Source organism: Balaenoptera borealis (genome assembly GCF_965194805.1).
Source record: "Balaenoptera borealis genome assembly, chromosome: 10".
Taxonomy (NCBI): Eukaryota; Metazoa; Chordata; class Mammalia; order Artiodactyla; family Balaenopteridae; genus Balaenoptera; species Balaenoptera borealis.
The window spans coordinates 107,450,518-107,475,235 of record NC_138874.1 but is presented as its reverse complement, the minus strand read 5'-3'; the positions used below and the strand labels follow the sequence as shown (position 1 = coordinate 107,475,235).

General features: G+C 39.6%; 1 protein-coding gene and 1 long non-coding RNA gene across 6 annotated transcripts in view; one reads left to right on the top strand and one right to left on the bottom strand.

Annotated features, from left to right (window-relative positions):
• Positions 1-24,718, bottom strand: part of INPP5F (inositol polyphosphate-5-phosphatase F) — an 89,819-nt gene that overhangs the window by 59,295 nt on the left and 5,806 nt on the right. For 4 of the 5 annotated variants that reach the window (XR_014248885.1, XM_082406930.1, XM_082406931.1 and 1 more), the window contains exon 2: positions 10,094-10,174. Coding sequence is in view for 3 of the 5 variants with exons in the window: in XM_082406930.1 (XP_082263056.1) it covers positions 10,094-10,174 (81 nt within the window). In the remaining 2 variants the exon portion in view is untranslated. Of the gene's footprint in view, positions 1-9,787; positions 9,892-10,093; positions 10,175-24,718 lie in introns of those variants that run through there. The other variant, XM_082406932.1, reaches the window with a different exon arrangement.
• Positions 14,677-23,596, top strand: LOC309635583. Its single transcript, XR_014248896.1, has 2 exons — positions 14,677-22,994; positions 23,298-23,596. It is a non-coding gene; the product is annotated as an uncharacterized lncRNA (long non-coding RNA).

The window sequence follows — 24,718 nt, the reverse complement described above, 5'->3', positions numbered from 1 at the left end:
CAAAGAGAGAAGGGAAGGGTCATTCAGCACGGAGGTACCTGGGAAGAGAGTAAAAGGAAGAGGGAAGCAAAAACCAGAGACAAGAAGATGCCAAAGAAAGGAACCACTTGTACCACTTGGCTGCCTGCTTCCAAGACCCAAAGCTATTAACAGAATAGGTCAGCTAAACTACAATTAAAGAATCTTTTAAGGATTAACCAGGAACCTAGTCACCAATGTAAATCTTACCTCCAAAATAAGTAGTTCTGAGACCCTCATGAATGAAAAAGTGAATATAAAATGACTGTTTTTAAATTACATTTTAGATTATTTGGTAGAAATGTTATGTTACGAATAATACTGTTTCTTTTTTTTTTTTGGCTGAGTTGGGTCTTCGTTGCTGCCCGCGGGCTTTCTCTAGTCGCGGCGAGCGGGGGCTACTCTTTGATGCGGTGCGCGGACTTCTCATTGTGGTGGCTTCTCTTGTTGCAGAGCACAGGCTATAGGCGTGTGGGCTTCAGTAGTTGTGGCACGTGGGCTTCAGTAGTTGTGGCTCACAGGCTCTAGAGTGCAGGCTCAGTAGTTGTGGCACACGGGCTTAGTTGCTCTGCGGCATGTGAGATCTTCCCTGACCAGGGATTGAACCTGTGTCCCCTGCATTGGCAGGTGGATTCTTAACCACTGCGCCACCAGGGAAGTCCCGAATAACACTGTTTCTTTAAAATACTTCCTTCAAATCAACTTTAGTACATGAAAAAAAATCACCTTTGTTACCAAAAGGTAGATTACTTCATTTTTAGATTAAGTTAAAATCAGAAGTAATGACAACAGGATACAACAAAAGCTATTCTCTGACTTGAATATTTTCAATGGCTTTATTGAGATATAATTTATATACCATAAAATTCACTCATTTTAAGTATAACAAGTCAACGATTTTGATAAATTTAGAGTTGTACAACCATCATCGCAATCCTTACATATTTTTATTATATGAGTTGTCAGTAGACAATAAAACAATCCACTTCTCTCAAGTGCAATTGTACGCAGACAATTAAACTTGTATTTAAACAAAAGCACTATCTAAAGACCGTGCCTGAGAAGCAGGCCTCCAGCAGAGGCTGAGAGCTCTGAAGGGACCCTGTCAGGCTTCTCTTCCTTTTTCTCCAGTGCCCTTGAGCAGTGGGGTTTTCTAATGGCTTTTTAGGAAACTACTAAGGCAATGCTGGCGACACTCCATTCATTCATCACTAAAGTATAAAAATATTTCATGTCGTTGAGTGTCATAGCAAGGTCTCCACTGACAGCCACAGACTAAAATAAAACTTTTAAAATCATACGCATAATACATTTTAGCATTTTAATGATCAAGATATCCTCACCACTTTAAAAGTGGAGAAACAGCAGATGGTGCGTACTATTTGAATGAATGGGAGCGACTTGAGTGAACTGTGTCTGTAGCTGCTCAATACTAGGAGTAGTAATTCACTTAATTACTACTAACCTAAGAGCCTCTATTGCTAAATTAATCAAGATTCCTGACAATTCTCTCTTCAAACTATTTCTGAATATATCGTGGGAAAAATACTTTTGCATTTTATATTCAGATATTTCTTACCCTAACGAGCTTAATCCTCTTCTCAGTCTTCAAAACACGTATCCCCCGGGGATACGTTCCAGGACCCCAAGTGGATGCCTGAAACCACAGATAGAACCGAGCCCTATATATACATTCTTTCTTGAACACTGGGATCATTACTAAGTAAAATAAGCATTACTTGAACACAGCACTGTGATACCTCGACAGTTGATCTGATAACTGAAATGATTACTAAGTGACTAATGGGCTGATAGCATACAGTGTGGATGAGCTGGACAAAGGGACGATTCACATCCCAGGCAGGAGGAAGCAGAACAGTGAGATTTCATCACACCGCTCGGGATGGCGTGCAATTTAAAACTTATGAATTGTTTGGAATTTTCCATTTAATATTTTCGGACCATGGTTGACCGCAGGTAACTGAAACTTCGGAAAGTGAAACCACGGATAAGGGGGGGGACTACTGGAGATTTTAATTTAAAGAGTTTTTGTAATCCATTTAAAACCTCCAGCCTCAAGCAATCTCTTCCTGGCTCTGTGATGATATAGCTGTCTCCTGGATGGAAGGCATCCCTAAGGAAGTTGTGTTTGGGTTGAGGCCTGAAATATTAGTAAGATAATCTGGACAGGGCCAAGGTGAGGGGTGGGGAGTGAGAGGAGAGTAGTCGTTGGCAGAGTTAGCAGCTGTGCAAAAAGACTCCCGTGATTGAGAAAACACATTTCAGGCCTCAACTCAGACATCACTTCCTCAGGGATGCCTTCCATCCAGGACCCCCCGCTACCACCAGTCAGGCCCCTCTGCTATGTGCTTCACAACATCCCACGTTTTTCTTCTTCAGAAGCTTATGTTTAATGATAAAATTCTGATGGGGTAATTAATGTCTATCTCTTGGCTTCGATTCTATGCTCCTGGAAGCTTTGAATTTTGTTCATCCTGCAGCCCCCAGCACACAATAGGCACTCCATAAATATTTATTAAATAACTATTTGCTGAATATTTTTGAATAGCCACTGCACAGGGGGACACAGCAGTGAGCAAAACACACCTAGCCCCTGTCTTGGAGCTTATACCCTGGGGAAGGAGGATGGGTGGAAGAGGACAAACGAAAAAGAAGAAAACAAAAAATTAATGTGTAATTACAACTGTGGTAAGAATTTGACTATCATCCTTACTTCCCCCCGGACACTACAAGGAATAGAAGACAATGATTTTTCATGAAGCTTTACTTTTCCTTCATCTATTTAGCATATTACATGTCCCTTCTACTTTCTGTTCCTCATCTTAATAAATCCCAGGTGATCAAACCAAAGTCAGACACCTTCAGGTTGTCAAAAATAGACTGCATTAGACGCTGGCTGAAAGTCCACCTGCCTGCAAATGTCTGGGGAAGACACCTTCCAAACTGAAGAAAGGCTAATGGTTCTAAATAGTTGTTTTCTAGGCACCAGGGTTAATAGAACAATTTTGGGGACAGAGCTTGCTAAAAGGAAGGGCAATTATCAGCAAAGGATACCACAACCAAATAATACTTTTAAATTCTTCCACCACACATTTTTCTAAAGGGGCAGATGGATTATAGAATATAACCTTCACTAATGCTACTAATATTTCACTTCTAAAAACATTACTTTTTATAATCCCCACCATGTCACCTTTTAGTGACATGTTAGTATCATTAGTTTCAGTAAACATTAATATTATTGGAAAAAAAAGTCTAAGTTTAAAATTTGTTCAAAATTATATAGCTAGAACTTAAGTGGTTCTCTAGTGATATATGTGACACCTCTAAGTTACCTTTAGAACTAAGGAAAAAACAGTAATAGCCAGCATCTATTGAATGCCTACTATTAACAGGAGCTATGCTAAGCACTTCATGTGAGTTTTATTAAATCTTACAATAAGCGTATCTAGGAGGTGTCATCATCTTTGTCTTATAGTTGGCAACTGAGGCTTGGAGGAAGTAACATGATCCAAGGCAACTGTGTGATCTTAAGGTTAGTCCACTGCTGGGGCCAGTGCCTACTCAGTGACATTTGGGGAATGGCCTATTCCACTGTAAAATAAAGGGTCAGAAGCAATGGTGGGAATTCTCTTTGACATGCTTTTGCAGTGAGCTTTCCAGTGGATGTCAGGTTCCTGTTAAGGGCTGAATTATGTTCCCTTAAAATTCATATGTTTGAATCCTAACCCCCAGTGCCTCAGAATGTGACCCTATTCTAAAGAGTGGGATCTTTAAAGATGTAAGGAAGTTAAATGAGGTCATTAGGGAGGGCTCTAATCCAATATGACTGGTGTCCTTATAAGAGGAAATTTGAAGACAGACACACACAGAGAGAAGACAATGTGAAGATGATGTGAAGACACAAGGAGAAGACAGCCATCTACAAGCCAACGAAAGAGGTCTCAGAAGAATTCAACCCTGATGAAACCTTGATCTTGGACTTCAAGCCTCCAGAACTGCAAGAAAATAAATTTCTATTTAAGCCCCCCAGTCTGTGGAACTTCGCTGCAGCAGCCCTAGCCAACTACTAACGGTTCCTAAGTCACGACTGCTTACATCCCATGAGCTTGATGACAGTCATGGCTCACCCACGCCGTTTTTAGACTGTCAATGACAACTATTCAAGTAAACTTATGTTCCCATCTCACTAGGCAAGAACAAAAATTCGTGCATTAATATGTAGAGACTAAGTAGGAGGGAAACAGCAGTGAGAAAAAGTTTAAGTACAGACATTTTATTCCCCTCATCTTCTACCCCCAGAAGGTAAGATGGCCCCGTAGGAAAATGCACATGGAGTGATTATCTCGGTTATAACACATACCAGGAACACACTGCCCATCGGCCAAGCTGGTAGTGTGATCAGAGCAACAGCTTTAATGGGACACAGGGAGGGGAGGAGATGAAGCAAGCCCAGGACAGAGGATGAAGAAAGAGAAGGTGACAAGAGTAAGATGGATGCTCAGGGGGTGGGAGCTGGGGATGGAGTGATACACAGGGTGTGGCTGCAGTCCTCTCCTGGGTGAGGGGAAGAAGAACAGCAGGGGACCCAGAAAAGACTTTCCTTTGCTTCCTTCCCACACCCTTTCTTAACAGCCAAACCTTAGAAGTGATGGGGCAGGAGGAAGAAAAAAAAAAAAAAGGGACATAGGTTAGGAGAGTGAAAAAGTGAGACACCTTCCCGGCCCTTCTTTACTTCTTTTTAGTATTTTTTTCTCTAGTTCACTCTATTCCCCACCTTTCCCTCTTCCAAAATATCCTATATAACAGATGTCTACACTGCCTACCAACTTCTTGTTTTTGGTCCAAAGAAAGGCACATGGTGCAAGGAGAGAAAGTACATGTAAACAGGGGCTGACCACAGGAAATGCCCACACCTCCGCTACCTCCTAATGACCATACTTTGACTGCATCAAACTCATCAGCCAGTAACATATTTGTACATTGCTTGCAGGAAACGACTTTGGGTTGTCTGCCAAGTGCAAACCCTCCTGCTTTGCTTACCCGTCCCGCTTAGAGCAGTGGGCATGTTTGAACTTTGTGACCAGGGAAGGTCCCTGGCTCAAGGTAAGCCAAAAAGTCTCTTCCCTAGGGGTCTGAACTAGATAGCTAGTCAGTCTCCAGGGGTTGTAGGGAACATCAGATGTTGGTTGGCTTGACGGCTGAGGTTGGTTTGAGTACCACATAAATGCATAAATTCTGCTGCACATAACACAGAAACAGACACAGCCAAAAGAAGAGAAGACTGTAGGAGCTGTACAGGGGGAAGTGGTGGTCAGATACCACCTGCCGCAAAAGTAATCTCAGATCCTGAACAAATCCATTTCTTGGTTTTGTTCCCTTGAATTCCTAATAAAAATTTGTTTGCATAAACTGATAGGTTTGTATTTGCAACCAAAGATTTGATGAGATAGTGATAATTTACTAAGCACCTTTAGGTATATTATCTTATTTGAGACTCGCAATACCCTAAGGAAAAGAAGCGGGCAGTTATTTTTACTCTTGTTTTACAGTTTATAAAGTAGAGGCTCTGGGGCGTTGTGGCCCCCAATGAACCACCCTCCTGGGATGCAAACCCTTGTGAAACCCCTTCCCACGTTAGCTCTACATTTGGATGTGTGACCTCCTTAGACCAATGGGATATTAGCAAGCTCAGTGACACAAGCAGAGGCTTGATAAGCCCTTATACATTGGAACTTGTCATCTTAGCACCCTGAAAGGATACCCAGGTATCCAGGAGAGAGAGAGAGGCCCCAAGGAGAGGCCTTGTGAGATGAGACACATGGACAGAGATGCCACATGAAGGAAAACTGAGATGCCCCCAGGCAAACCCCCAGCTGAATGTTGCCACATGGATGACCCCAGCCAACAGAAGAAAAGGGCAGAAGAGCCGTGTGGTTAACCCACAGAATCGTGAGCTATTATACGTTGTTGTTGTTTTAAGGCGTTAACTTTTGGGACAGCTTGTTACACAGCAACAGATGAAACAGATATTATGTAACTTCTCTTATACCTCAAAGCTAATAAATAAAGCCTGAATTCAGGTCTCTTGACTCATGTCAGTGATTTATTCACTGTTTCAAGATGTAACTGAAATTGGAGAAAAAGAACTCCAAAGTTTCATAAGCTTCACTTAAACAATAGAAAATGAATTTTAGCTCAGAACATTCAACTGTGAAATTATCCTGTCAGCATATAAATGAATTAAAGATATACGTATGTAAATGTGGACGGGTAGGAGAGTGTGACTAAAATACTTAGCATGTTACACAATGTCTAATGCTTTTCTCCTTTGTATTGAAAGAATTTAAAAACTACCAAAGACAGAACATACAATAATGCTCACAGTGGTATTATTTCTAATGGCAAAAAACAAACAATGACAAAAATTACCCAATGACAGAAAAAAGGACAAATTATGATATATTCATGCAATAGTGAAAATAAGGAACTAAAGTTTCCTATATCAACGTGGATAAATCCCAAAGCATCAAGTTGTGGGAGTGGAGGGGAGAAGTGAAAGAACACAGACAGCTTAGTATCATTGATATAAAATTCCCCAAACACAAGCCTCAGCAACATATTGTTGAGGGATATATACATAACAACAGCAATAATGAAAATCAAGGGACTAATAAGTACAAAATTCAAAATCGCAGACTCTCTTGAAGGGAAGAAGGCAGGAGAGGATATACTTGGAGAAAGGCAGTGAGGGCTCCAAAGACATTCGTCATGTTTCATTCCTTAATCTAGGTGGTAGATAAGTGTGTGTTTGTTTTTCAGCAAGCTATACTGCGTATCCGTGATAAATAGCTTTTTGTGTCTATAAAATAGTTAACACATTTTAGAAAATAACCACAAGAATCTAGCAAAAGAAAACTAGACTGTCTCTGGCAATTTGTGCTTTATATTATCCAGAAATCAACCTAGCTTCCAAACGTGCAATAATTTTATCTTAAAAGCATTTTTAAAAGCACACTACAGAGGTAGCTACACTCCCAATAACACAGCAGTAACAGCAAAGCTTCCTATAGTTCTTAACTCACATTAAAATCGATATCAAAGGAAAAACAGATATTTAAATTTAGTGTTTAAAATATTTCATTCAGTCCTTTTCATGATTTTTTGGGACCTGCCTAATAACAGCTACCTTCTTACAAACAAAATTCCCTCTGAACTCAGCACAGGTGCCTGTCCTTCAAAGGGAGGGCTTAGTGAATGACCTAGACCTTCCATGAATTTGCCTGCCCTGGATACAGCTCCCGGAAAGGACTGCACTGTGTACTACCAGACCCATACTCCTCCCTGGCCAGAGCTGACTATATTAGGAATGGACAGCTAACCCAAAGCCAAGCAGTCCTGGTCTGACACCTGGCTACCTCTCCAGCCTTATTCTTACTGTCCTCTCCCTCAAAATCAGTATGGTTGGTGTATCTTTCTGTCAGAGCACCTAACACAATTAACAAATAATTATACATTTATTTCAATGATTACTCACTAATGTCTAACTTCCCTGTTAAACCATAAGCTCCGCTCATGGTGGGAACAGGTCAGTTATTGCTCATTATGGTATCCCACCGACTAGCACAGTTCCTGACACAATTCCTAAAAACAGGCATTTAATAGCTTGTGGGGGGTCTTTTTAAGAGGAAGAAAGGATTTTAATATTATGCCCCCCTTTCTCTAAAGCTTTTTGGGCATCCCTTGGAGATACTGTGGATTCAGTTCCAGACCACTGCAATAAAGCAAATAAAATGAGTCACACAGAATTTTTTGGTCTCCCAGTGTACAGTTGTTTACACTAAACTGTAGTTTATTAAGTGGACTGAAGTCCACTGTAGTCTATTAAGTGGACTGGCATTATGTCTAAAAAATACTTAATTAAAAATACTTTCTTGCTGAATATACAATGGAGAAGACAGTCTCTTCAGCAAGTGGTGTTGGGAAAGCTGAACAGACCACGTAAATCAATGAAGTTAGAACACTCCCTCACACCATGCACAAAAATAAACTCAAAATGGCTTAAAGACTTAAATATAAGACGTGACACCATAAAACTCCTAGAAGAGAACATAGGCAAAACATTCTGACATAAATAGTACCAATGTTTTCTTAGGTCAGTCTCCCAAGGCAATAGAAATAAAAGCAAAAAGAAACAAATGGGACCTAATCCAAACCTATAAGCTTTTGCACAGCAAAGGAAACCATAAACAAACAAACAGACAATCTACAGACTAGGAGAAAATCTTTGCAAACCATGTGACCAACAAGCGCTTATTTCCAAAATATACAAACAGCTCATACAACTCAATAACAAAAGAACAAACAACCCAATCAAAAAATGGGCAAAAGACCTAAGTAGACATTTCTCCAAAGAAGACAAAGACGGCCAACAGATACATGAAAAGATGCTCATTATCGCTAATTATTAGAGAAATGCAAATCAAAACTACAATGAGGTACCACCTCACACTGGTCAGAATGGCCATCATTAAAAAGTCTACAAATAACAAATGTTGGAGAGGGTGTGGAAGAAAGGGAACCCTCCTATGCTGTTGGTGGGAATGTAAATTGGTGCAGCCACTATGGAAAACAGTATGGAGGTTCCCTAAAAAACTAAAAATAGAGTTGCCCCATGATCCAGCAATCCCACTCCTGGGCATATGTTTGGAGAAAACTATAATTCGAAAAGATACATGCACCCCAATGTTCACAGCAGCACTATTTACAATAACCAAGACATGGAAACAACCTAAATGTCCATCAACAGATGAATGGATAAAGAAGATGTGATATATATATATATACATATATGATCATATATATATATATATATATAAAAAAATCAATACAATGGAATATTACTCAGCCGTAAAAAAGAATGAAATAATGCCATCTGCAGCAACATGGACGGACCTAGAGATTATCATACTAAGTGAAGTAAGTCAGAAAGAGAAAGACAAATACCATATGATATCACTTATATGTGGAATCTAAAATATGACACAAGGGAATTCCCTGGCGGTCCCATGGTTAGGACTCGGCGCTTTCACTGCCAGGGCCCAGGTTCAATCCCTGGTCAGAGAACTAAGATCCTGCAAGTTGCGTGGCGTGGCCAAAAAAAAAAAAAAGAACTTATTTATGAAACAGAAAAAGACTCACAGACATAGAAACCAAACTTATGGTTACCAAAGGGAAAGAGGGGAGGGATAAATTAGGAGTTTGGGATTAGCAGATACAAACTACTATATATAAAATAGATAATCAACAAGGTCCTACTGTATAGCCCAGGGAACTATATTCAATATCCTGTAATAAACCACAATGGAAAAGAATATGAAAAAGAATAAATATATACATGCATAACTGAATCACTTTGCTGTACACCAGAAAGTAACACAACATTGTAAATCAACTATACTTCAATTAGAAAAAATACTTTCTTGGGACTTCCCTGGCGGTCCAGTGGTTAAGACTCCATGCTTCCACTGCAGGGGGCACAGGTTTGATCCCTGGTGGGGGAACTAAGGTACCACATGCCGCACGGCACAGCCAAAACAAACAAACAAACAAACAACAACAACAAAATACTTTCTTGCTAAAAAATGTTAACCATCATCTGAGCCTTCAGGGAGTTGTAGTAGTAACAAATATCACTTATCACAGATCACCATAACAAATATAAAGTTTGAAATATTGCAAGAATTACCTAAATGTGACACAGAGACATGAAGTGAGCAAATGCTGCTGGAAAAACGGCACCAATATATTTGTTTGACGCCAGGTGGCCATAAACCTTCAATTTGTAAAAAACGCAATATCTGCAAAGGACAATAAAATGAAGTATGCTTATATTTTTGTTTCACTTATACGGAAATACACCCACTTTGGGCAGACCCAAAATTAAGGTAAAGGAATCAAAGCCATTACAGAATCTACATTTATCCTCAAAGAAGAAAATGTCATAGAATGCCACATTAAATTTGACAAGTTTAAGGAGTTTACAGAAACATACCTGAGTGAAGCTGAATTTTGCCAATAACACCTTCTACCAACCCCAGACAAATGGGATTCCAGGCAAGAAGTAGATCAGTAGCTAAAATAAAATAAGAAGCAATCATGAAAAAATATTCATCAGAAAACATATTAAAACAGTATCTTTATAGAGAACAAACTAGTGGTTACCAGTGGGGAGAGGGAAGGGAGGAGGGGCAATATAAGGGTGAGGGAGTGGGAGGTACAAACTGTTGGGTGTAAGATACACTCAAGGATGTATTTTACAACACGGTGAATATAGCCAATATTTTCTAATAACTGTAAATGGAAAGTAACTTTTTAAATTGTATAAAAATTTGAAAAATTTTAAAAAGAAATGTCACAGGAATGTCACAAGACAATTAAAAAAAAAACGGTATCTTTAGCAGTATATTAAAAAATGATCAGCATCCCAAAAGAGCAGTTTTCAACACCCAGAACTGAATACATTACTATCGAGCACTTTGTGGACAAGTATTAATTCCGACCTGAATAAGTCTTCTAATATGAGGACAGTTATGGGGAGAGAACTGAAATTCTAAAACTCTACTCAGATGGGAGGCAGTACTCTGGCGCCCTGCAGTGGAGGAAGGAGGCTGGTACACTACAAGAGGGCAAACGAGAGGAGTTATCCAAGGTGCGATCGCCATGGCCAGTCCCAGATCCAAAGACGAGGCCTGAGAAACCACCGCAGAGATGTGCACTTACTGAATCACACTCTGGAAAATACCCTTTCCCAAAGAAGCTAACACCAAGCAAAGAAACCCAGAAAGTCAGTGCTCTTTTATGGGACTTCTATGGAAAAAACAATAGGAATTGCTTCCATTTATACTGAGTGCCTAACATGTGCCAGGCATCCAATCAGGGCTCCTCATCTGAACCACAGAACAAGACAATGATTTGGATGACTGTTTTCTCAATTCTCCCAAGGATGGTACATAATTTGTACCATTCTAGACACACAGAAGAGAAGCTAATTCATTACATACAAAGGATGCCTGAGGACATGAGGGCATAATTCTGTTGTGGAACCCAGGCCACAAAAGGCTGTTATATCCATGGAGATAAAGGTAACATTAGTGGTGGTTCAATAGCAGGAAAAAATTAGCAAGAATGAAAACAGCATTTCTCTTAGCAGAAAATTAAAATTACATTTTAATTATTACCATTTAAATTCTATTTTAATGAAATGTATAATCAATCTGTAACACATGTGGGTAATTACAGAAGACTTAATAGTTTAGTCTTCAAATTCATTTGAGTTTTGACTAGTGTATCTTGAACATCTTTGTTGTTAATGATACATTCAATGGGAGGCAAAAAAAGTTAACTTCTGTTTTTATTTCAAGAATTAAAGTAAAGTAGGGAATTAATTTTTTTAAAGGCTGTTATACACATTACCATTTCTAACCCTAACAATTCTATGAGTTAGGTATTAGGAACCCCAATTCACAGATGAGGAAATGGAGCCTTAGAAAAGTAAAGTGGCCATGTCATACAATGGATCAAGGGCAGAGCTGCAATTCAAAGCCAGGTCTGCATGACTCATGGCCTGTGCTCTTAACCATCCAACTACAGTGCCTCCCTCAGAATTTATATATGGAACTAATCAGTAAGACAATATTTACATTTTAAGTAACATGCATTCTTATTATAAATACTGTATAAAATTGGAAAAAATATTCTACCACTTCCATCCCGCCACCCAGAGATAACATTATTTTGCTACATTTCACATATGTCTGTGTGCATATCCAACTGCAATATTGCAAACACAGCACTATATGTTAAGTTTTCTTATACCATTTCGTATTTTCTCACATCTTTAAGATATTCTCCAAAATTATAACTTCATGGCTGTCTAATTTTCCACTTAAGGAAGCACTTCCTCACTCTTAGACATTTAAGTGATTTCCAGTTTTTCCCTATTATAAACAATACTGTGATCAATGATGAACATTATGCAAATACTTTATTTCCCTCCCGAATTAATAGCTTTAGAACAGTTCCTAGGAATGAAATTAATAGGTGAAAACATAAAAAAAAATGAAAGCTTTCAAATATTACCAAAGTGCTTTCTGCAAAGGTTATGCACCAAGTTAGAGTTCTGCCAGAAGCATATGAAAATGCTTCTTATGCTTGCCATCATTTAGAATTTCTTTTTAAATTTTGCTAATTTGATGGCATCCATTGCCTAAATTATGTTTACTTTCTTTTCATTGCTGGTAAGATTAAACATTTAATCATAAAACTGACTGCTTATGTTTCTTCTTCTATGATTTTCTTATTCATATCCTCTAACAATTTTTCTTTATGTTCCTTATTGATTTACGAGTTCTTTTTATATTAAGAACATCAACTCTTTGACATGTTTGCAAATATTTTCAGTTTTAAATTTTTATACAAATCTATCATTTTTTCATTATTTTTTCGCTTACCATGTTATCTAAGTTGTTCCTTACCCATTATCAATTATGTATTTATTAATTTTACCTCTTTGTTAATTTATAAAAATCTAACTCTAACTCTGGAATTCATGTTGGTGTACAAACTAAAAGTACCCTGATTTCTTTTCAAATAACCAGAATCCCTGTCAGGCAGGCCAAATCTCAACATCTGCCAACACAGGTGCCCCTGCTAAGGAAATAGCTCCAGCTACTCATAACCCCACCCTGACTTCAGATGAACAACCACAGTTTTAAGACTCTATCCCTTGGGTTTCAGATGAGCTCTAGGAATATGGAGGAGGATGAAAAAGTTAGAGCTAGAGCAGTCATGGACAGTTACATAGAGGAAGTGGAACTTCAAGCATAAGGAAATCAGAAAGAAAAATAATGTAGCAGAAAGAAAGTACAAGGTTTGTTTTGGAAACTGTCCCTTCACTGGGGAAACACTTATCAAGTACCTTCCAAGAACCAGGCACTGTTATCAGGCTAAGATATAAAAGTAAAGGAGCAGGGCTTCCCTGGTGGCGCAGTGGTTGAGAATCTGCCTGCCAATGCAGGCGACACGGGTTCGAGCCCTGGTCTGGGAAGATCCCACATGCCGCGGAGCAACTAGGCCCGTGAGCCACAATTACTGAGCCAGCGCGTCTGGAGCCTGTGCTCTGCAACAGGAGAGCCTGCGATAGTGAGAGCCCCGCGCACCGCGATGAAGAGTGGTCCCCGCTTGCCGCAACTAGAGAAAGCCCTCGCACAGAAACGAAGACCCAACACAGCCATAAATAAATAAATAAAAATTAAAAATCTTTAAAAAAAAAAAAAAAAAAAGTAAAGGAGCAAACAGTATAGATCAGATGACCAATGAGTATCGTTAGTATGGTGGAGATCTTTACTGATAAGACTGGAAAAAGTAAACTGAGGCCAATAAGGAGAGACTTGAATAAAAGACTAATGAGCTTTACTTCCTGGAGGCCTTGGCAGGCAGATAATGACAAAAGTAAAACAAGACTGCAGCCAGGGATTAGGTGACAGCACTGAAAGGAGGTGGAGACTGCGAGTAGGGAAAGGAGCTAGAAGGTTATTTATTACAAGAGTCTTGGCTTGAAAGGATACGGTAGCTTGGGGAGCAGGGTGGGCAGTAGGTGAACAACGTTCAGAAGGAGATTAACATGAAACACCCCAAAGGAAGCTACACAAAGGACAGGAAGAGGGTAAATTTTAAAATGACAGTGAAACATCTATCCTCTCTTGAGAGGGATAAGATGAGGACATAGATGAGTAAGAAGGAGGAAGGCAGAAAAAGCAGGGTATACAGCAGCAGGAGAAAAGGTGGGCGAGAACCTCTTAACTCAGTAATACCCTTTTGCACCTTTGGCATTTTGAACCATGTGACTATAGCAGCCATTCAAGAAAGTTAAAATTTCACTTAAAAAAAAAAAAAAGAAAAAACTATAAAGATGACTAAGTTTTGCAGTCTAACGACTAAAAATAATAGTCACTGGGACTTCCCTGGTGGTCCAGTGGTTGAGACTCTGCGCTCCCAATGCGGGTTCGACTAAAAAACTAAAAAACTAAAAAAAAAAAAGATCCCACGTGCCGCAACTAAGACCCGGCACAGTCAAATAAATAAATAAATAAATATTATAAATAAATAAATATAAATAAAAATAATAGTCACTAATAATCTTTGAGGTCCAGAGAGAGAACTAGTTAGGCCACTAAGACTGAGTTCATGATACGGTGGTCAAGGAGAAATGTCTAGGCATAAAAACCAGGAGCTATTTAAGGAGGAAAAGAAAATGAAATCAAAAGTACAGGTGTAAAAGTTAACCTTGGAAATGAAAGATATTACTTTCTTCTAAGTCTAGAAGAAAAGATGAAAAGGCTAAATATAGAAATGGAGATGAGAAGCAGATGGATGTATTGGATGGCCTTGACTCAGTAAAAATAGGAGTCAAAGTCATCTTTGCTTTAGCAGGGGGAAGGACAAGAGGCAGAACAAGAGGAGTACCAGATGCTTGGTGTGGTGAGGGGAATCCAGAAAGTCAGTTGGTAAATGTTCTGTGTGTACTTGAAAAGCATGTATATTTTCTTAGTGTTTTCAAGAAAAAGGGTGTCAATTTTGTACAACGAGATCAGCACTAACAGCAAAGAAACAGAAAAGAGAAAAACTGTACCATGTAAGGGGAAACACTTCACAAAACGTTTGTTTCTGAAGTTATAGGTATATACATATATATGTGTCTGTTCAAGTCATGCTTTTAAAAGTATTTCTTACTTCAAACATTTGAATACACTATTAAACTCTGGGGTGAGGGCTCATTATCAACTTTATTAATTATTTTATTCAACTGCTCTATGTACTTGCTAATTTTTTGACTGCTTAGCCTAATACTTTGACAGGGTTTTGTGTTTTTTTTTAAATCTCATGCTTCGTGTACTTTTCCTTCTTAATTTTTGCCTCATATTTTTTGAGACTATGTTGTCAGGCACATACAGATTCAGGATTATTATATCTTCCTGGTGAATTGCTCCGTTTATCAGGATGTAATAACTGCCTTTATTTCAAATAATGCTCTTTGCCCTAAAGTCTCGTTTGTCTAACATTGATATTGTAAAAGAAATACATTAGGCATGAAAAAAATACATACAACATAGAACATTGTAAATCCAGTCATACTTCTTCTCCGACTCCCCAGAGCCTGAGAAACAAAGTCCAAATTCCTTGGAAAGGCTCTCAAGGCCCAGCGCGGGCCGCTCCTGTCTACCCTCTTCCCGCCTCCCCACCCCAGCATCCTTGTCTTCCTACAATCATCTGGAAGCGTGCACAGGCTGGGCCTGGAATGCTGCTCCCCACCCACTTCAGCCTGCTGTTCATTCCAGACTCAGAACAAGGGGCACTGGTGTTCCCTGACACATTCCCCACTCCACCCACCCAGCAGAACTGATCAGGTTCTCTTTTGTGGTTCCCCTGAACCCTGCTCGTATACGCATCGTGGCATCTCATTTTGGTTTAATGCACCTAATTACTGACTTGCCTGTCTCCCTGACTGAACAGGAAGCTCATCAAGAACAGAAAATTCATTGAAACCTGATCTCATTTAGCTTTATGTCCCAAGTGCATGATATACAGCAGGCTCCAAATGTTGAACAGACAAATGAATGAATGACACGGAAAGGAGAAGCAGGTTGGAGTCAGATAATTTGCACTGAATCACGTTAGAAGGGTTCAGTATTTGAAGTAACAAAGTTAAAGTCATCTGCTCTATTTCAAATAAAGATATCATGGCTGGCAGAGGAAAAGTGTCCAATACTAACTACACAGCTTGTTAAAATCAAAACCCCATATCCCACTCTCAGTCCAGGGCTCTATCATACCTCTAACACCATAAGTTTCCCTACCATGTGTAATTACTCAGATATAATACTCTCATTTTAAATTCATATGGGGCTTTCAGCTCACCACCATCATTCCAGCCACACAAGCCAGAACCTGGGAGACAGTCAAAATGCTTTCTTCCTGGGAGTTCCCTGGTGGCCTAGTGGTTAGGATTCCGGACTTTCACTGCTGTGGTGTGGGTTCAATCCCTGGTTGGGGAAATGAGATCCCACAAGCTGCACGACGCGGCCAAAAAAAAAAACAGCTTTCTTCCTCACCAAGTCCTGTTGATTCTACCTCCTCATATCTGATGAATGTTTCACTTCTCTCCATCCCCACGGCCACTATCCTTGTCCAGGGCCAAGACCTCCTCCATCTGGATCATGAGAAAAGCCCTGGGCAGGCCCACATGCAGCAGACTGTTTAACATATAACAGGCACTCAAATATTTACTGAATGCAAGGAGGACTCTAAACGGTTTGGTACTGTAAGCCCTTAAGGTAAAAGGCAGGAAGCTGTAAGAATGAGGCTGAAAAACCAAACAGGGACCAACTCAGGAGGACCACAGGCAGTAAATTCAGGAGACATTTCCTCCAGAGAGGGCAGATTTGCATTTGAGATTGAACATTGGGGCTAGTATGTAGAGGAGGGATGTGAGAAGGCAAGCCTAAAGCCAGAGATCCAGGTGACAGGAGTGTGCATGAGGGTGACCTGGTTCCAAATCTGCAACTGGAAGACTGGACAGAGTCCAGAGATTTGAGTGACATGGGCACAGCCTGCGTTCCATATCCCGAGAGAAAAATCCCAGCTCTACTGCAGTCTTGGAACCCCTTTCAACTTCAGGTCCCTCTTTCATAAGCAGATATTCCATCTAACTTACAGGATTTTTTATGAGGATTAAATGGAAGAATTATGTGAAAGTACCCAGCACAATGTCTGGCACATAAACATTCAATAACTTTTACCTCAAGTTGGGAAAGGTATATGCATTTAAAATTCCAGGTTCCTAGCACTCACTAAATCTCTCCATAGATTTTTATTTCAAGGGTCTACATACGGCTTTTTATTTAAAAAGGAAAGGATAAAAAAGGAAAAACCCAACTTCGATTGTTTTTTACATTAAATCTTAAGGCCATAATCCCTAAAAGCCTTCTGAGAGTAATAAATGTTTTATGAAAATATCTCAATGCTTAGATATGCTCCCAAAATTCTGTTTCTTCAGAATGTGAAACAGATACAGGGCTCTGATGTAGCTCTAAATTAGGCACGCAGAAACAGTCCTAGCAACCCAACTCAGGTCCAAATAGCAAATCAAGCATAACTGCCAGCTTCCTCCCCTCCCCTAAAGTCCCCTACACTGGAGAGGGGAAATCTAGAAGCGGTAGAGTCTAAATGAAGGTTAAAATATACTTGGGAAAAAGACACAGACATCAGTAGACTTTCGTTATATACGTGAAAATAAGTACTCGGGTCCTAAGTTTTGAGAAACCGTAGAAGAACAAAAACCAGAATAGGTAGCTTTTAATCAGCAACAGAAAGACATCTGATAAAAATTCATACCATCCAGAGAATTAAAAAATTTTTAAAGTAAAAACAAAAATAAAATTCATACCATCCTATGGAACACAGTAAAAGGTGACAGAACAAAAAAACTGAGAAAAGCACAATAAAAGGAAAACATGAATAAAAGGTGGAAATAACTCATTAATATATTAATAATTATAATAAACGTAAAGTTTCAACTTACCAATTAAAAGACAATTAAGTCTTGACTCTTCTATCAGTTTATTTAATTCTAGGCCTATTTTGTTTACCACTGTATGCCTGCAGCCTAGCACAGTGTTTGACACACAACAGGGACTCATTCAATAGTTATTGAACCAAATCAGTAAATGAGTAGAAGCAAGCATGAAAGCGTAACTTGGAAAATTTCTCCTACCAATTGCTTATTCTCCTCGACTTTTAATAAGACTAAGATTGCTTTTAAAGAAAATCCCAAAACAAGTCTTTGCTATATGGGCACTTTTAGTAATAAAAGCATTTCCCTTTCAATAAATATAATAAACGATGAGCATGTGATTTCTCACAATGAAAGACTTAACTAAAAATTCTGGGAAACTTTAAATTATCTTAAAATCTCTAGCAGGTGCCCACAGCTTCTCACACCAATACAGCGACAAGCCAGTGGAGGAAGGCCTGAAACAGGCTATATATAACCGGCACAAGAAGGGAGGCTGAGTGTGTCTTTTTGAGCCGCTATGACTTTATGCCTGGTACAGTTCCTGGCACACAACAGACACTTCAAAATATGTGTGTGTGTGTATTTTTTAATCTGTTACTCTTCATTAAGGAGATAAAAATAAATAAAAGCATTAGCAGAGTGTTTGTATAGAGGACATGTATGAACCATACTGGTCTAGGCATATGTAGCAACTATGCGTAGTAATGGACACTCTGTCACCATTATTAATGCCTACTCTGGAGGCAGAAGGCATTGGAATAGCAGGGAAAATGGCCAGTGGGCTTGTCCCTTCCTCCCACAAAGAACAGCCATGTAATTGATCTGCTCCAACAAACAGTGCTTTCTAATCCTTCCTTCGAAAGGTATATTGCAATGAAAGGTATATTCCAATTTTGAAATTCCACAATTTCAAAAGAGAAACATTTGAAGTTTGCAAATAGGTTTTAAAATTTAGGATTATCAAGGTTATCTAGTAAAGAGTAGAGCTGCTTACAAATTACAAAAGCATAGTATTTTAGAAATAATGCCAAATTTTAATTAGTGAAACCATTAAAGCAACATACACCCAAAGACATAAGTAGTTTGTCATAAGCTCAATTGTTTGACCCATTAGGTCAACATTTCCACTCTTATTTCAGATCCATTTGGCAGTACATGGCTTCTATTTTCATATGCCCTCTTCCTCCTGGTACACAGAAAACAAGTGATTAAGTACTGTGTGCCTGCAGAGAGCATGAGTCACTCATTCCAAGAGCCCAGAGTGATGGCGCTCCCTCAGCCCAAGAACAAGCCTGGGTTTTGCACAGCTGCTGAAGCTTACAGGCAGTTTCACTTGTGTCAAAAAAAAAAAAAAAAAGGTGCTAGTGTATGCATACATAATCAGACCCAAGTTTCATTTCCTGCTAAAGACAAAAGGACATTATTGCTCTGAAAAGACAATTACCAACACCAAAGTCAAACAGATGAGGAAAAGGGTTCTACAATGAGGAACTAAAAGTTCCAATGGTTAGCTCATCCATACTTAAATTCTCAAAATTTAATTAGGCCAGAAAAAAAGGTTAAGGAATAATTTGATTCAGATGCCATCTTATAAATGCAAATTTTGATACATGTTTCTCTGAACTCTCTAATAGTAATTATTTTCCAGCATTCAGCAAGCTAAAGAGCTAATCCACTTTAGAAGTTCTAGCAGCTGCTGCTTTCCCAGTGTGAACTCCAGCTCAACGGTCCTGGATCCTGGCTGCTCATTATCACCATATGGGAGCTTTACAAATACTGATGCCTGGGCCCCACTCCTCGAGAGTCTGACTGTTGGGTTATGCTGGGACCCAGGCACAGGTATTTTGTAAATCTCCCCCAGGTGATTCTAATGTACAGCCAGGTTGAGAATTACAGGTCGAAGTGATTATAGGTTACTAGTTGGAACCTGCATTAGTAGCTATAGTTTTATCCTACCTGAGTGATTCAAAGATGACGCTTGTGCCGTGGACAGCTTGAAATTCTTTCACGTAATTAAGTACCATAAACTGAATAAAGAGCTCATAATATATAGTGAATAAGCAAAAAGTTGGTGTAAGCTAGTATAAAAAAATACGTTTAAAAAAATAACCCTAAGGGAAAAAAAGAAACAACCAAAAAACCCTAAGAATAGTTAAAAGATGAGATATACTACCTAGGAAAGGGATCCGAAGAATTTCTAGACTTTTCTATTAAAACTGGGATCTAATTACAGTGCAGCAAGAGGGCCACAAAGTTTTGATCATGAAGGATATTAGAAATTGTTTTTTGGGCAGAAGACCTCAATAGACATATCTCCAAAGAAGACATATCAGATGGCCAACAGGTACATGAAAAGATGCTCAACATCACTAATTATCAGAGAAATGCAAATCAAAACTACAATGAGGTAACACCTCACACTGGTCAGAATGGCCATCACTAAAAAGTCTACAAATAACAAATGTTGGAGAGGGTGTGGAAAAAAGGGAACCCTCCTACACTGTTGATGGGAATGTAGATTGGTGCAGCCATTATGGAAAACAGTATGGAGGTTCCTCAGAAAACTAAAAATAGAGTTGCCATATGAGCTAGCAATCCACTCCTGGGCATATACACAGGCAAAACTATAATTCAAAAGGATACATACACCCCTATGTTCATAGCAGCACTATTTACAATAGCCAAGACATGGAAACAACCTGAATGTCCATTGACAGATGAATGTATAAAGAAGATGTGGTATACATATATGTAACAGAATATTACTCAGCCATAAAAAAGAATGAAATAATGCCATTTGCAGCAATATGAATGGACTTAGAGATTATCATACTAAGCGAAGTAAGTCAGAAAGAGAAAGACAAATACCATATGATATCACATATATGAAATCTAAATACAACACAAATGAACATATCTATGAAACAGAAACAGACAGACATAGAGAACAGACTTGTGCTTGCCAAGGGAGAGCGGGTGGGGGAGAAGGAAGGATTGGGAGTGTGTGATTAGCAGATGCAAACTAATATACATAAGATGGATAAACAACAAGGTCCTACTGTATAGCACAGGGAACTATATTCAATATCCAGTGATAGGACTTCCCTGGTGACGCAGCGGTTAAGAATCTGCCTGCCAATGCAGGGATATTGAACACGGGTTCAATCCCTGGTTGGGGAAGATCCCACATGCCGTGGAGCAACTAAGCCCGTGTGCCACAACTACTGAGCCTCCGCTCTAGAGCCCGTGAGCCACAACTACTGAGGCTGTGTGCCTAGAGCCCGTGCTCGCAACAAGAGAAGCCACCGCAATGAGAAGCCCGTGCACAGCAATAGAGTAGCCCCCGCTCACCACAACTATAGAAGGGCCACACGCAGCGACAAAGACCCAACGCAGGGACTTTCCTGGTGGCACAGTGGTTAAGAATCTGCCTGCCAACGCAGGGGACACGGGTTTGATCCCTGGTCCGGGAAGATCCCACATGCCAAGGAGCAACTGAGCCCTTGCGCCACAACTCCCTGGCCTGCACTCTAGAGCCCGCGAGCCACAAGTAGTGAAGCATGTGCGCCTAGAACCTGTGCTCCGCAACAAGAGGAGCCACCGCAATGAGTGACCCGCACACCTCAACGAAGGGTAGCCCCCACTCAACACAACTAGAGAAAGCCCGCACAGCAACGAAGACCCAACGCAGCCATAAATAAATAAATTAATTTTTAAAAAAAAGACGCAACGCAGCCAAAATAAATAAATAAATAAATCTTTAGAAAAAGACAAAAAAAAAGAAATAGGATTCTGAGAGCTAAATAAGAGCACAGGTAAGCTAACAGTTGGTATTTTCCTTAACTCATTTTAGAGCCGGTAACTGAGATGCATAAAATTAGCACTTCGAACATAAAATAGATGCAACCTTTGTCTCTGTTGGCGTTTAAATAATTTCCTAGCTTTTCCTGAAAACTCTGTTCAAAACTTACTCTTCCATCTAGGATCATCTGTATAGTCATTCTGATACCATAGGTCCTTACCAACAAAAAGCTCTACCTTCAAACACACCATCAGGTCTAGGACCTGCCATTTTAATTGCCCTCAAATGAAGAACTGCTTCTAGATCAAACGAGGGCCACAGCAGAGTGTCCTGTGGGGTGGGAGGTACAGGGGAGAACCTGTACTATTTCAGTCTGGCCAGTTAGGCACTGTTCATTCTCATAAACTTTTTTCTTTTTCTTTCTTTTTTTTTTTTGAGTACTTAATTAGAACCAAGGCACTGTGCATACAAAGTTATTTCCGGCAAGGCAAGGCAAAAAAAAAAATATATCCATTAAAGTCCACTAGTCACACAGCCAGTTTCTTCCAGGACTTTCCACTCTTAAATAAGACAGAAACAATCACAGACAATTTACAGCTGGAAGGAACTTCAGAGACTCAAATAAAAGAACACCTTTCTTCCCATTTCTTTATTAGGAAGAAAAATAGATTTCCACTATCTTGGGAAAAAACAGAGACTTCGAACTTCAAGACCCAGCTCAAATCTCCCACAGAACTCAGCTCTATCACAGTATCTGTCACTCTAGAATCCTGTGTATGCCTTTCCCTTGTTGGACCACTACCTGAGCTATAGGGTAGAGACAGTATTTTATCCATCTTTTTACCTTGGCACAATGCCTAGAAGACAGATCTTCAATAAATGTTTGTTGAAATAATAAATAAATGACTTCACAGAATTTCAGACTTAATATAATTTGGAAGGAGAAAGGAATAGAATACTAAATTAGTTGTCGGGGCGGAGGGCTGCTTCTTTGAGGAAAGGGAGTATTTGAAAGGTGCAAAGGGGGATAAATGCAATAGCTACTAGAGGTGAATCCTGGAAGTCAAGAAGAACAACTGCCCAGAGGGAGACTAGCAAACTAGAAACTCTGCCAAACTCTTTGGTCTACCCACCACAACTGTTCCCTGGGGGAGGGGAGGGTTATTACGCTGGAAGTAGGAAGAAGAATGTTTATATCTGGCATAAAAGCAATGTATAATGACACCATGAAGCATCATTAATATTATACACGCAAACTACTAAAATTAAGAGCACTGTGGCATGTTTAAAATGTCCCAACATTTCAGTTACACATTAGGACTATTTCAAATTATATATGTTGACCACTGCAGAAACTGGAATTTGAAGTTTAGTATAAGTAAAAAGAGATTTCAAAGAATAAGATTCATAAATTTTCATAAAGAAAAATTAATGTACTTTAAATGTATTTTTAAATATCCCACTGTGAAGTTAAAGAAATTCAAGGTTAAATGTGAAAGAATCTGCAATTAAAATGAGGTAACTTGGGCTTCCCTGGTGGCGCAGTGGTTGAGAATCCGCCTGCCAATGCAGGGGACGCGGGTTCGAGCCCTGGTCTGGGAAGATCCCACATGCCGCGGAGCGGCTGGGCCCGTGAGCCACAACTACTGAGCCTGCGCGTCTGGAGCCTGTGCTCCGCAACAAGAGAGGCCGCGATAGCGAGAGGCCCGCGCACCGCGATGAAGAGTGGCCCCCGCTTGCCACAACTGGAGAAAGCCCTCGCACAGAAACGAAGACCCAACACAGCCATAAATAAAATAAATTAAAAAAAAAAAAAATGAGGTAACTTAAAAAGAAAAAACAACAAGGAACACTGACCTAAAATCAACCTGTACTTCCCTCAACCAGCCTTACCAAAAAGTTGCCAGGAGTGGATGCTTTTTCGTGAATGAGAGCAGTTCCTTTAAGGGTCTCACAGCAACCAGAAAATGAGTCATCCTAACAGAGCATGGGATTTAATTAAGATACTACCAGTATGTGTTCTGATAGTACTATAATGCTAAATGTGCAGTGCTCACCCTCACTTTTTAAATACTACTTAAATATTACTTAATGTATTATCAACAGCTACTGATAATAAAGTAATGTAGTATTTCTCTATTTTGGTAAACATACTCTAATTCAAATATTCTTCTCAGCTCATTTATGGTTGTCTGACACATATGATTATGACTTAGCCCAGCTAATGAGTAATTTGTTACAGGTTCTATGAGATTGCTGTTACTTCTCAGGTTTGTGTTTGCAAGACTAGATTTTAAAAGTTTATATTTTAAAACATATTTGAACAGGAATAGAACAGTTTACAGAAAGGTTTACAGAGAGATAGTAATGCAGCTTATAAAGATCTAACACATTTAAATCCCCATAAAACCACATCAAGGTCAGACTATGGCTCTGAGAATGCACTGAATCAATACTATAGCCAAATTAGTTTGATTTTCCGATAGTCTAGTATCTATCTGCAAATACATCAGCTAATTTTGTCATAAATCATAAGAACCAAAATCAGCCAACAATCTTTTTTTTTTTGGCATAGGGTCAGTTAGAGAAAAATTAAAATGTCTTTGGGTCTCATTTATTTTCATTAAAAAAAGAAAAGATTTATTGAATCCCACAGAATTAAAAGTTAGATTCCCCCGTTTCCTGAATAAAACGACAATGAGAAATTAGCACATTTTTTAAAGTTGGTAGGAGATGCAGCGTTTTAGTCTTCTGTTCTTATGTTCTCCATTTAATCCTCCCAACAACCTCTTTGCTGCTCAAGGTACACAGGGTCAACCAGAGACTAGAATTATTTCAATTCATTCAATACAATTTTTACAGAAGACCTGCAGTGGGCCAGGTGCTAGGGATATAGTAATGAATCTACATCTCCTTCTCCCTGCTTGGGCTGAGTTAGGCTGGGCAGGTGGGATACGGGGAAGCCGTGCTGCTGGACATCCTGGAGCAGCACCAAAGTAGCCACGTTCCCAGAAGACCAAGCTGTCAGGGCACCTTGGTTTCTGGCACCTGCATGCTCTACCCTAAAGGCCTGGATACTGCTCTCCTCTGAAGCCAGCCTTTGGCAAGTCCTGGCCTCTGCTGGCAGGGCCAGGACACAAGCATCTAGGAATCAGTGATGCTACAAAGGTCCCTCCCCTCTTCAGAAGTGGTTGCCCTGAAGACTTTTTCTCCTCCATTCCCTCTCTGCTTTACGCGCTCTG